General features: G+C 43.1%; 1 protein-coding gene across 20 annotated transcripts in view; it reads right to left on the bottom strand.

The window, feature by feature from the left end:
* The window catches only part of LOC115337142 (sorting nexin-18), a 55,094-nt gene extending 42,739 nt beyond the window's left edge, over window positions 1–12,355 (bottom strand). For 7 of the 20 annotated variants that reach the window (XR_005931808.1, XR_005931809.1, XR_005931807.1 and 4 more), the window contains exon 1: window positions 10,385–12,354. Coding sequence is in view for 9 of the 20 variants with exons in the window: in XM_041121577.1 (XP_040977511.1) it covers window positions 10,385–11,939 (1,555 nt within the window). In the remaining 11 variants the exon portion in view is untranslated. Of the gene's footprint in view, window positions 1–10,384 lie in introns of all 20 variants that reach the window. The other 13 variants (XR_005931805.1, XR_005931806.1, XR_005931802.1 and 10 more) reach the window with 5 other exon arrangements.
* Window positions 12,356–13,356: the final 1,001 nt, after the last annotated feature.

Genomic DNA, 13,356 nt, shown 5'->3' with positions numbered 1-13,356 from the left:
ACAGACAGTGTTTTCAGCAACCAACCAACTTTATTTCAGCCACTACAGCATGTTTAAACTGTGTTCATAAGTAGTTCTGACTTAAAGGTACCTACAGTGATGTCAGAAAGGAGGCCTGTCAAGAATAATTTGATTTTAAAATCCAGCTAAATTGTGTATATTACTGTTCATTATCACAAACATAGCATTTCGCACCACAGCCTGAGGCAAACACTAGGTAATGCTGGTTTTGCCCAATTCTAAGACAGTCTGTGCTTTTCAGCACTCATATGTACCATTTAAGTTTTAGTTTGGTACAGCTTCAGCTGACGCTGCAGACTGGGGGTACAGAAAGGATGAAACTTAAACTAGGCTGGTTGCTAGAAATGCAGTACGTTTGCCCCTTAAAAAGCTAATCATGCTTTTCAGGGTGGACGCTTGAAAGTTTAAGCAATCACAATTTGCGGAAGTACCGAGATGAAACCTTTCAGTGATTTTAAGTACTTCTTACTGTTACTGATTTGTCATTGATTTGTTATTAGTTAGAATTAATCATATTTAGTTTTAATATTTTAGCAAAATCATATGTATGTTGCATTTTATACATTTAACCCCCAACTAGTACCTGCTGTGAAATCTCCTGTATAGCCCCGTACCAAGGCCGGAGAAATTGGCTAAAATCATTTAGTAGGAACATTTAGAACTTAGATAACAAGATAAAGAAATTAAAATCTGATTATAAAAGAGTTTGGTTTGACTAAAAAGTAGAAAATTGTGAAGCATAACTATGGGAGTGTTAAGTTTGAAATGTAGCCTTAGGAACTTAGGAGCTTAGAAAATGTATAATGTGTAACCATAAGAATTTAAGTATTGTTCAAAATCATTTAACCACAGAAGTTTTGACAAAGATTGGTAGTCTTGTAGTGTTTGTTTTAGAAACTAAGGAAACCGTTATGGACACCAGTTTGCTGCTTGGAGACACCCGAGAGGTCAAGAAGCGGACGAGTGAGGAAGACTATGAAAGACCACCAGAGGACTCCTGAGGACCACCAGAGACCTTCACTGCACCTGCGTAAAGGACATTTACATATGCTAATGATTTCCCGGAAGTCTAACGAATATGTATAACTTTTCTTGGAAATCTAATGAATATGCATCAATAAGTCTTAATATAAGGTGTATTGTTTTGGTGACAGGTGTGCGTGGTTCGTGAGAGGACTCGCCCGCGCACCCGGCCGTCAATAAAGAAGTGTCTGCTTATCTACACTAAATTGGTGTTGATAAGTTCTTCATTCCGAGCTTTTCGGTAACATTACTAGCTTACATCTAAAAGTGGAACCAAACAGGCTTTTAAGATAAATCTCTGTTTTTCCAGAGTTTAAGTTGGTCTATTACAGTGTAATCATCATAGGTTCTGAACACTAATTTCTCCCATTTAGGATGTTAAGAACAGGCACTTTTCTGTCAGAATGATGCTATAGACTCTTAACAGCTTTTGTAAATGCCCTGTTCATAATGCCGACTTCAAGACAACAACCTAAATCAGAAATGATGCCATGCACGTGTGATATAAATTAATCTTCAGTAAAACTAGCACATGAGCAGAAATGTCTCCTCTGGATCTGTAGAAGATGAATATAAGTCGCAGCCAAAATGACTGTAAGCATCATTATGGTAACTTCTTCAAAATTTTCTTGAGATTCATGGGATGTGGGTGGACAGGAGAAGGCAAGTAAGAACACATATCGATATCCATATACCATTATCAAGAGAAGCAAGTATAAATGCAGGTTCCACCTACTCATACAACCCTACTTTATTGGGGTGCTATGAAAGACCTGCTTTTGGATGTTGTCCTCTGTAAGGCTGAAGGGAAGCAAAAAGCAAGCACAATTTAAGGTGTTTGCTTGTCCATTATCATCTGCTTAGCTCCACTAATGTCCTAAGATGAACAAATACAACATGCATAGACACTTTACATAAATTCGTATGAAGAGAGTCAAGATCCAAATGAAATGCAGATACCGCTCCACTTTTTCTCTAGTGTCCTTTAAATGTTCTCTCTTAGAAATCTGAATGCTGCAGTATCTCTGTAAGGACAAAAAGTAGACTCCTTGCTGCAGTAAAAAATATGCAAGGTAAACCATCATTAATGTAACCAATTAAAATATATTATATAATTCAAAAGCAGAACATGTGAACATTATAATAATATAATGCTATATTCATATTATATATAAGAAATGCTATATATCATTATATGTTAATTTTAAATTGTAAATACAAACATTTTATTAAATTATTAATACAGTACATATTATAATATATAGACACTATTATAGTATTATAAAGGCAGAAGATAATTGTTTGCATTTTTAGTAGGAAGGGTTCTACCCCTTTGAGTTTGGACTTATATAAAACTGCGAGCAACTTGAAAATGTAGTGTCATTATCATGATATTTGAGAAAATGGATCTTTCTTCAGTATACTGCCAGTTAGCATAGCTATTCATGCATATAATGATTCAAAATGGTAAGTCTGAAAAAAATAGAATAGCAAATTGCTTTTTACCATGGGACAAAAAAGCAATGTAGCATGAATCATAGCATGACTCTGCTTTTCACAGTTATGAAAGAATGGCATGTAGGCATAAAGAGGGTAGTTCAGTTCATCATGATTACAGAAGTTGTCCATCTGTGATGTGTACCTACCTAAAACAAAGGCTGAAACCATCTCTTCTCCCTGCTCTGCTACAAGAACACTGACAAGACCTGAATAGATTGTTTAAATGTATCTATTCTGTTACCAATTTCATGAGACATTCACTCCAAAATGCACTTTTCACTAGTTTTTTGGTTTTTGGTTTGTTTTTTTGTTTGGTTTTTTTTTTTAATTTAAATTCTCATGGCCTTCATGAAAGATATAAACAAGCTTGTGTAGAAAGCATTTGCCGTTTGTTTGCTCTAGTTTGCTGATAAAACTAATGTTTTAGGGGCTAAGCCAAATGTGATTTCATTTTTTTTTTTATTAGAATTTCAAATTCTGTGCTATTTGAACCAGGCATTTTAAATTAAGTAAGGTACCAGCTGGATAAGTTTATACAGTCTGCACACATTAACTTGGCATTTTAACTGTTCAAACAAAGTCTAACAATGAAGTCATGGAAAGATGCTGGAAAGGCTGAAACATGTCCTTGTTTCAAAAGTGACTTGCAAAATAGAAAAATCGGCCAGCTTGTTTGTTTTTAATAATGTGCTTACAAAGACTTGGAAGAGCTCTGGGAGCTGCTTTCTGTTTTCAGTCTACCAATTCTTGTCTTCCCTGTTTGGATGGAAGTCCTTTTAACAAGACCTGGAGTTCTCTCAGCTGCAAGAGAGAACCATCTCACCATCTAGATTATTCATAAGCTTCAAGCTGAAAAGGTATTACATAGTCTTTGAAATAAAATTACTTCCTCTTTCTACAAAATAATTTTTACTTCTTCAATATCTACACTGTCCTGCTACTCTCTAGCTATCCACAAGGTTTTCCCAGTAGACAGGGCCTTAATGCCTGTGGAGAGCAAGTACCCATAAGAGCACAAGAGCTGACAATGTACTTACTGCCTTTGGTCAAATCTATGGGTGTGAGCTCTGATCAAAACTTCTCCAGCCTGTTGGGACTAAATGGGCAGTCTGGATAGACTTTCTGTTGTGCAGTAAGGCATGCAGTCTTTTCCATGGGAGGAACAGTTATACTCTTCCTCTACCACCAGTTGTTTTTGAAAAAAATCACTGGGATTTTATCAGCTATGAAACATCCCTCCATCATCAAATTTGTATGACATCAGGCTAACAGGTTCCAAAAGGTAACAGGAAAGAGAAACACATCATGACTGCATGAATCTTGCTCCTTTAGAAAGGTAAAGTAAGAAGAGATGGGGGAGGGAGAGTGTTTTGGGTTTGTGTGGTGGGGTTTTAGTAGTGGGGGAGGGGGCTACAGGGGTGGCTCCTGTGAGAAGCTGCTAGAAGCTTCCCTGGCTCCAAGTCAGACCCGCATCTGGCCAAGGCTGACCCAATCAGCAATGGTGGTAGCGCCTCTGTGATAAGAGATTTAAGAAGGGGAAACCTGCAGCGGAGAGGGGAGTGGGATGTGAGAGAATCATCTATGCAGACACCAAGGTCAGTGAAGAAGGAAGGGAGGAGGTGCGCCAGAGGAGGTGATTCCCCTGCAGCCCATGGTCAGATGATAGGCTGTCCCCCTGCAGCCCATGGAGGTCCACGGTGGAGCAGATATCCACCTGCAGCCCATGGAGGACCCCACACCAGAGCAGGTGGATGCCCCCAAAGAAGGCCATGACTCCATGGGAAAGCCCACGCTGGAACAGCCTGTGCCTGAAGGACTGCAGCCCATGGAAAGGACCCACGCTGGAGCAGCTCGTGAAGAACTGCAGCCCATGGGAAGGACTCACACTGGAGAAGTTCATGGAGAACTGTCTCCTGTGGGAGGGACCCCACGTTGGAGCAGGGGAAGAGTGAGGAGTCCGCCCCATGAGGTGGAACGAGCGGCAGAGACAATGTGTGACGAACTGACTGCAATCCCCATTTGATTTGATTTGTAGTAAATTAAATTGATTTTGTTTCTTCCCCAAGTTGAGCCTGTCTTTTGCCCGTGACCATAATTGGTTAGTGATCCCTCCCTGTCCTTGTCTCGACCCACGAGCTTTTCTTTATATTTTCTCCTCCTCATCCCACGGGGGAGGGGGAGGAAGGAGCGAGCGGCCTCGTGGTGCTTTGTTGCCGGCTGGGCTTAAACCACGACAGAGAGGAAAAGAGAAAAACCAAACATATTTAAGAAGACCCATGCATCTTTTAGGTAGACAGGATATAGAAGTCAATTTTTTTTTCCTTGTTTAATCTTCTTCAAGTAAGGCCATTGCTCAATTTTAGTCTTGCTCACTGTTGTCCTCTGTGTGATTTACACACACCAAGAAAGCTATAATTTTATACAGTTTCTAGAGTCTTTCATATTTTAGCCATCTAAAAGTCTCAGTTTCCTTCAGGTTACTGGGAGGTAATACTGGGTGATTCAACAGCAAGCAGACAACACTACATCACTGCTGTAACAGCAATGGGGAAGCTGAGAGGGCAAAAAATACAAGTCGTCCTAGAGCAATCCATCCTTTTTCATCAAAGTCCTTAAACAGATGAAATGTAGGTACCCATCTCTTTTTACTGTTGTGAGGGTCATCTGACTAGGATTACATGCCTAGCTCTTAAAGACAGTAAAGTTACCCGAGTTGAACCCCATGCAAAGTGTATGTATCTGAGGGATGGGGGGGGGGGGGGGGGGGGGGGAGGAAGCAGATAAAGGAAAAATAGGGACAGAAAAAACACATCTGCATGACAACAAATTTAAGAGGCTAGAAAGCAAGCAAGAGAGAAGAGCACTGCTTTTAAATTGTGATATAAAATTTTAGGTGTGAATTTTGACCAGTCTGATTTATTTATGAACACACATACCCCTCCCCCCCCCCCCCCCCCCCCCCAATTCACTGAAATTGTTATAGAGAGCTCCAGGTTTCAGTGCTGTTTGGGGTTTTTCGATGCTTGAAATTTTGATGCATTCCCAGCTGGAATGGTTTTTTTTGCCTATAATTTTGTAAGATATTCTAAAAACACTGCCAGCACATTCTTTAAACATTCTTTAGACATTTCCAGAATTAAGTCTTAGAAATAAGACCATTTGCCTTATTTTACTTTTCACAAATAATGATCAAGAAGCAAAAGGATCATTTAGATTTTTTTTTAAATAATTCTTTTAAATCTTGGCATGCAGAGGAAATGGAATTGCTGCCTACATCTTAGAAAACATTTAGGCCACTTTCTCAAATCTGTTTTGCAAAAATCATAACCAAAAGTTTATCGAGCGTTAACATCATAATATTAAGAGAAAGGAAAAATCTGGAAAGCAGAGATGAAACAGCAAGTTAGTCAGTATTTCTTCCACTTTCAGGAATCACAAGAGGCCAATTCCTCAAACAAAACTTGAATGAAAGAAACCCCAAACCCCATAACTTCCCTACTCTCACTAAGCAAATATCAAGACAAGGTAGCCAGACCAGCATGAGCTACAGTACTAGCATACACTATCTCAAATTCTCACATGTGCATAAGTTTTCTGAACCTGAACTTGCATGGGCCTGCAGTGAGCATTTATGTTGAAGATTATGTAAGTTGGAAGATCTCATCAGTTGAGTGAAGCTCTAGCAATTAATATTTAGGAATTATTTTGCCAAGAATGCCTAGGGAATTTCCACAAGTAGACCTTAAAAACACAGAAAAGAAGGCATTATCCATTACAAATGAAGATGGGAGGCTGCTTTTCTTCTCAAAATTAAAGTAACTGAAACTAGCATTTCTTGAAAGATACACCAGTTCCGAAAAAGAAATGACAGAAGTTCAGCTTAATTTTCAAGCCTACTAAACCAGAAGTTGGTCCTCAACTGGCATGTGGGAGTTCAAATCCTTCCTCTGTCTCTTCTGGAGCAGGAACTTCAACTCCTCCTTCCCCTCACAGAAAATTCCTTAAACACTGGGTGCACAAGATGAAGGAAGAGGAATCTTTTAAAATCTCCTATTGAAGCTATTGCCATTTCATAAAATACTTACAATATTAATAAGATAATAAGCAGTTTGAAAATATTCCCACAGTCCATTGGTCCACATTTTACACAAGTGACCAAAATGACAATCCTTTTCTGCATACTTCAGATCATGTATGATGTCCTCAACACAGGAGGCAGAAAGACCTGGACCCCAGAGCAATTAAAAGCACAACGGTTAACACATTTTCCTGCTGATACACAAACAAAGCAATAGCAGGGCTTACTTACATGGCTTTGGTTCACAATTCTAGGAGAAAAGATAAAGCCTGAACGGAGGGAAATTTTTGTCTCTGGTTCAGAGATTCTCTGGCCTTCTTTTTGCAGAAGAAAAGTTGCAGAAATTATTCAAAAACCCCAGACGTGCAGACTTCTCAGTCCATACCACAAAACACACTTCCAAATCACATTAAGCAGCTGTTCAACTATTTGCAGTAGAGCAAACCCATAACAGGACAAGGCAGTCTAATATTCTACCCACAGATATGGGTATGTTTCGGGCATAGCAGCCTTTATTTTTTGGTCCTTCTTAGGTCTAGGGTAATATAGAAATGGAGTCTAGAAAAGGCTTCATTTTTTTATCCCAAGTGGACAATACATTTGCACTATGTAGAAGAAAAATGGAGAAGTACTCCTAACTTCAGAGTTCATCTTTTTAAAGTCATGGCCATGTAAGCAATATGTCAATCAGCCTGCTGTTTCTACCACTTCTAAGGGCACTTTGGGGTCATTTTACTGCATGAAGAAGTTGTACACTAGAAAATAAAACACTGAAAGAAAGATGCATCAACTCTATTTTTCAGATGATATATTATCACCAACTGATTTTTGTTTGGTCTATACAGACAATAATTCTCAAATACTGACAACTATCCCAGTTAGTAAATTTAAAAGAAAGCTCTTATGTTGTAAGAACACCAAACAGTTCATATTTTAATCTGAAGTTTACAATTTGGAACTGTAAAGTTATACCTTGTAACAAGTAACTCTTAAAAGTAATAAAACAGCAATATACTGGGGGTAAAAAAATCTTCCCCTCAGTTTTCTTCCAGTTTGCCTATTTTGTAAAGGGAACGACAACAACAAACACATAACTCGGCTCTAACCCTATTCCTATGATGAACATGGACACTCAAGAGACCAATATCTCAAGCCCATGCTATTTTCTGATGGCAAGTATGTACCAGGGATAATATTGTGTTGAAGGCAGTGTTAGCCCAGAGGTGCTGGAGCATTAACACCTGCATGCAGACCGGCTGTACGTTTTTCCAACCAGTTCCAGGACAGTGTTCTGGCACAAAATCAGCTCTACATACATCATGCTCATGCACTGCTCTAGTGGAAACTCATTTAGATAAACTTTCCCTGGTTCAGCATGCTAAACCTAACCAATAAGTGCAAATTTAAACAGAACTATAAAGGAAACAGAGACACACAAGTTGAAGGAAATATGGGTTGAGTCAAGCACGTATCTTATTATTCCCAATCCTCTCCTCAAAGTAGTCTCCAAAAATACTACAATGAAGAACTCTATATAGTCTTAAAGCTTGAGGATATAGTATTTAAATAGTATATATCATCTGCTGGTTTATTCCACCTAATAAAAAAATCTTTCCCTTTGTTTTTTTCCAGAATCTTACAAATAATCCTATTTTTAGTTGACAACTCACTTCAAAATCCTCTACTCTGAAACACGAGGCATTACTAAGGTCATCCTTCTCTCCAAATTTTAAATACTTTAAAGTTGTTCTCAGAACACAATGCCACAGCAAACAGAACAACTCCTCTAAGGTTAGATTGCACACTTCCCTTTTCTCTTCAGAATAATATTGATTAAGTTTCCACTCACAATTTTCAAGATTTGACAGGAGAAGGGAAATCTGACTTTGATGCATGTAATTTTAATGAAAAGCTTACTTTTTAAAATAACAAATTGTGCACTTTGTACCAACTCTGCCTCCTCAGTTTTTCCCAGCAATAATGCATACCTCCCAAAGGCCTACCTTTTTGATCTGTTGAAAAAACTCTTTTAGTGTAAAACTCAAGGTACTGTTCCAGATGTAAAAACCTTGGAAATGTCACGTAAGGGCATAAAAGACCATGGGTGACAATTCAAGCTCTGCCTCTTGGGGTGCAGAACACCACTTATTAATCTCCAAAATAATTTTCAATAAAGAAGCTCATGCATTTTCTCAGATAACTGTTACACACACCCATTTCTGTACAACATATGTGATGTTTTCTTGGTCTCTTTTACAGCTCTAATCCCCACACATCCCTGATCATATATAACAGCAAAAAGAATGAATGATGGGTATCCTGGTTTTGGCTGGAATAAAGTTAATTTTCTTCTTAGTAGCTGGTATAGTGCTGTGTTTTGGATTTAGGATGAGAATAATGTTGATAACACACTGATGGTTTAGTTGTTGCTAAGCAGTGTTTATACTAAGTTGAGGACTTTTCAGCTTTTCATACTGCCCTGCCAGCGGAGGCTGGGACTGCACAAGAAACTGGGAGGGGACACAGCCAGGACAGCTGACCCAAACGAGCCAAAGGGGTATTCCATACCATATTACTTCATGCCCAGTATATAAACTGGGGGGAGTTGGCCAGGGGGCACCATGGCACAGGGATTGACTGGGCATCAGTCAGCAGGTGGTGAGCAATTGTATTGTGCATCACTTGGTTTTATATATTTTATTATTATTATTATCCCTTTCTTTTCTGTCCTATTAAACTGTCTTTATCTCAACCCACAAGTTTTACTTCCCCCCCCCCCCCCCCCGATTCTCTCCCCCATCCCACTGGGGCAGGGGGGAGAGTGAGCGAGCAGCTGTGTGGTGCTTAGTTGCTGGCTGGGGTTAAACCACGACATAGGCTAGTCTTCTCACAATGGTGAAGAATATGTGAACAGTATTAACTTCACAGCCAGGCAATCATCTACACATATATAGTGCTACAAACTTCTATTTATCTGAACAAGTGTCACTAGTTATATAGTAGATGATTCTTTCATTTTTGGAGTTTCTTTCTCTCTGATGGATCACAAAGCACCATACAAACAGCAACCTGAACCTCAGAAGCATGTTTCAGCTAGAAAGATGACGAAAGGATAACAGGTGAGCAACATCTTTTTATGATAATAAGGGCAAAGGATGAACAACTCCAACTAAGAACATCGTGGCAGATCATCATCTTTACAAAGGCACCAAGAGAGTTTAATGCATGGCCGAACTGACAAACCCCATCAGCTTTAAACATCTCATCTGAATGTCTGACACTGCAAAACACACACACCACCATGCACGCCTCAAACAAGGTGGACAATTGGAGTATCTCCATCTTCAGATTACTTCATATTTATTATCTACTGGATCAGAGATTTAAGATACCTAACATACATCAAAGAGTAATAGATGTTTTCATACCACTTGATCTCCAGGGTTTGTAAACAAGCCCGTTAATCCTTAATGTATCAGCAGTATAGGCAGATGTGGTTTCTTTCAGAGATATACAGCCAAACACAGTAACCTCTGACCAATAAAATTCCCAACAACATCTAGACCTTTGGCACAGAATGAAAATTGTCACTGATGTGTTTTTTGTATTTTTAGCAACAGATTACCTGAGCAAACACTGAAAGATTTAACCCAAGGCCAGCAAGCCAGATGCAGAGTAAATTCAGACCTTTGTCTCTATATCTGCGTGCACACCACTGATACATAAAACTTCATAGTTTCAGAAAACACATAAGGGTGTTACCTTTCTGGACGTGGACGATGTCTGGAAAGTTGGCCAAATGCCCCTGATACAGTGCTAACAAATCCATCATAGCATCTAGGTCCTGCCGGGGCTGATCTGCAAAGAGGTCCCCGATGGCATCATAGGCTTCTGCAGTGAAGGCTATGGCTTGGTTGAGGCCAGCCGAAAAGGCCTGCTGGTCCAGCTCAAATGCCTGACTGAGGCACTTAAAGGAGTGCCCCACCTTCTGGTATTCCTTCTTGAAACCAGTGACTTGTTTGCGGGCAAACTCGTTGGCCGTGTGATTAAGCTGCAGGGCGCTCTCGTCCATCTTCTTTGTGAAGGCTTTGAAGCCATCCACCTGGCTTTCCACCTCCTGCAAGTCCAGGCCTGCCCCAGGGCCAGTGGGGACACTGATGGTCAGGAAAAAGTTGGCACCCACCATCTCGTCCTTCTCAGCCTTGCGCTTGCCTTGTTTCCAGGCCTTCTCATCCGTGCTGGGACAGGTGAGGAAGTGCTGGAAGGCATCGCACTGAGCCAGCACAGGGTGGCTGCACATGTGGTCCATCCACCAGGCCAGGCCTTTGCGACGTTTGGAGATGAAGTCCTCCTCAAAGCGTCCGGTGGCCTGCTTCTCCGGCAAGTGGGGCACAGAGATGACAGGGAACTTCTCAGCCAGGCGCCCGTAGAGCCAGTCAAAGTGCTTGTAGCGGCGGTGCACCTGCTGCCTGGTGTGGCTGGGCACCAGCTTGTAGGCGATGTAGCTCTTCATGCCCTTGAACTTGGTCTGCTTGGTGGGGTCCTCAATAGAGCACTGGAAGGGGTAGGGGTTCTCCTGCCACTCAGGGCCCCGGGGGCCCAGCACCACACACAACTTGTCCCCATCCTTTACAAAGCCTGATGCCTCACCCAGCACGAAGGCCTCCCCGCCAGACTTGACAAAGGTGGAGAAGCGGTTGAGGTTGCGGCTCACCATGGCTGAGCTCTTGGCGCCGCTGCCAGGCGGGTGCAGGTGGCCTGCCATATGGCCACCACGGGAGCTCAGGGACAACTCGGACCGTGTAGACAGGCAGTAGCGGCCAGAGGCCCAGCTGCCTGCTGCCTTGTAGTCGGGGTAGGAGCTGCCCAGAGCACCTGGCTCATCGGCCACCGTGGAGCTTTCATCCCAGTCGTCGTCCCAGTCGTCATCGCTGCCCTGGCTGGGCTGGTAGGACCTGCCGTAGGGCGCCAGCGGGAAGGGGTACCCGGCGGCGGGGGACAGCGAGAAGGGCTCGGGCGCCGCCGCCGGCGGGGCCTGCTGCGCCGCCGGCTTGAAGACGGCGGGGGGCGGCAGCAGCTCGAAGCCACCGGCGGGGAGGTTGGCGTAGCGGGCGGGCGGCGGCTCGGCGGCCGGGACGCGGATCACCTGCACGTAAGAGGCCGGGAAGAGGCCGCGGTCGCCGTTGCTGTTGACCCCCTCTAGCCAGCCCTCGATGTCCTGCTCGCTGCAGAGGCTCAGCACCTCGTGCTCTCGCAGCGATATCTCCCCCGGGTTCTCCGACCTGAAGTCGTACAGCGCCCGGGCCCGCAGCGCCATGGCCCCACTGCCCAACCGCCCCCCGGGGGCTCCTCACCTCACCGCACCGCGCCAGCAGGGCTGCGGCAGGAGAGCGCAGCGGCTGCTCCCTGTCTCCGCGTCCCGCCGGCGGGGACGCTGCGGCGGCTGGCTTCCCCGGCTTCTCTACGCTGCGGCGCGGCCAGCTCTGAGTCCCAGCTTCACCCCGCCGGGCGAGGGGGCCAGGCCGTCGACTGTCCCACGTCGCCAGTTTTGCTAATCCAGAGCCGAGAGGCAGGACGGAAGAGCCGAACGCAGAGCGGCCGCCCCCGTCGATGGGCTCGGCCCGCCCCCTGACGTCCGACCGGCCGCAGGGTGGGCGCCAAACCACCACCGTGCCCCTGCTCACCCTCTCTCTCCGCGGCCTCTGCCCTCACACGAGAAAGGCTCCCCGGCCTCGCGGCCAGAACAATAACACAGTTATAATCCGGTAGCGTTTCCAAACTGCCGTGTTTTGAGTGTTTTATACCACGTTTTACAGGTTATAATACTTGCAAGTTCAGCCTCTTTAAATCTGTCGATTACATTTTCATAACTCTATAAGATTTCCATGATTCAAAAGCATGATGATTACTTCTGACCCCCCTCAAAGATGTTTCAGCACTTCTCCAGGTTTGGCAAAGAAGCTTGTGTGTCTTCTTGGATGCTTTGTTTTCTTTTCAGGGTTTCCATGTTGTGAGAAGGAAGAATTAATGACATTGCTTCTTGAACTTTTCTGCAGTAGGTGTATTACGCAGATGCTATGGGAAGGTTGTTTCTGGTGGTCCTCCTCCAGCTGGTTCTTGCTTACAAAGAAGCAAGAAAAGTAAGGTTAGAATTAGGAAAGCGTGCATTTTAGTTGTGGGTAATACGTATTTTATCCCTCTTGAAATATGTGGTCATGCTGCTTATGTAAGTTTTCTGTGGAACAGCCTCAATCCTGTCCCTGTACTTTTTTTCCCTGCCCTGATCATTTCCCCTAATAACTCGTGGCACCTGGTCCTGTGTTGTCTAATCACATGGATCCCATCCCATTAATGATGAGCTGTCTTTGGATTCCTGGATACAAGTTTCTCTCAAGATTTCTACCTGTTAAAGAACAATTTGAAATAAAGTTTGTGTGGCACGCACTGGCTACAAACTTTTTTTCTGCCTGCTGTCTTCCTCCTGGGTGTAAACGCTGCCTTCGCCGTGTTGTGGTGTGTGGGAGCAGCTCGGAACACCTGGCATTTGTTTTCAAGAGTGACCGTTAGAATTTGTTGTGCTGCATGTTTGCCAAGCCTTTGAAGAACTAGTTTCACAAGGTCAGGTTGGAGGATGGCCTTGTGTAGGCCTGGGAAGATGTGGCTGAAGACAGTCACGAGTATGTCTATGGAATGTTTTTATCTTTAACTGTTCTGAGGACTGGCAAACATCCCAG

Source organism: Aquila chrysaetos (genome assembly GCF_900496995.4).
Source record: "Aquila chrysaetos chrysaetos chromosome W unlocalized genomic scaffold, bAquChr1.4 W_unloc_3, whole genome shotgun sequence".
In the NCBI taxonomy this organism is placed as follows: domain Eukaryota; kingdom Metazoa; phylum Chordata; class Aves; order Accipitriformes; family Accipitridae; genus Aquila; species Aquila chrysaetos.
The sequence above is the reverse complement of the archived record's forward strand: the minus strand, read 5'-3'. Positions and strand labels throughout refer to the sequence as shown.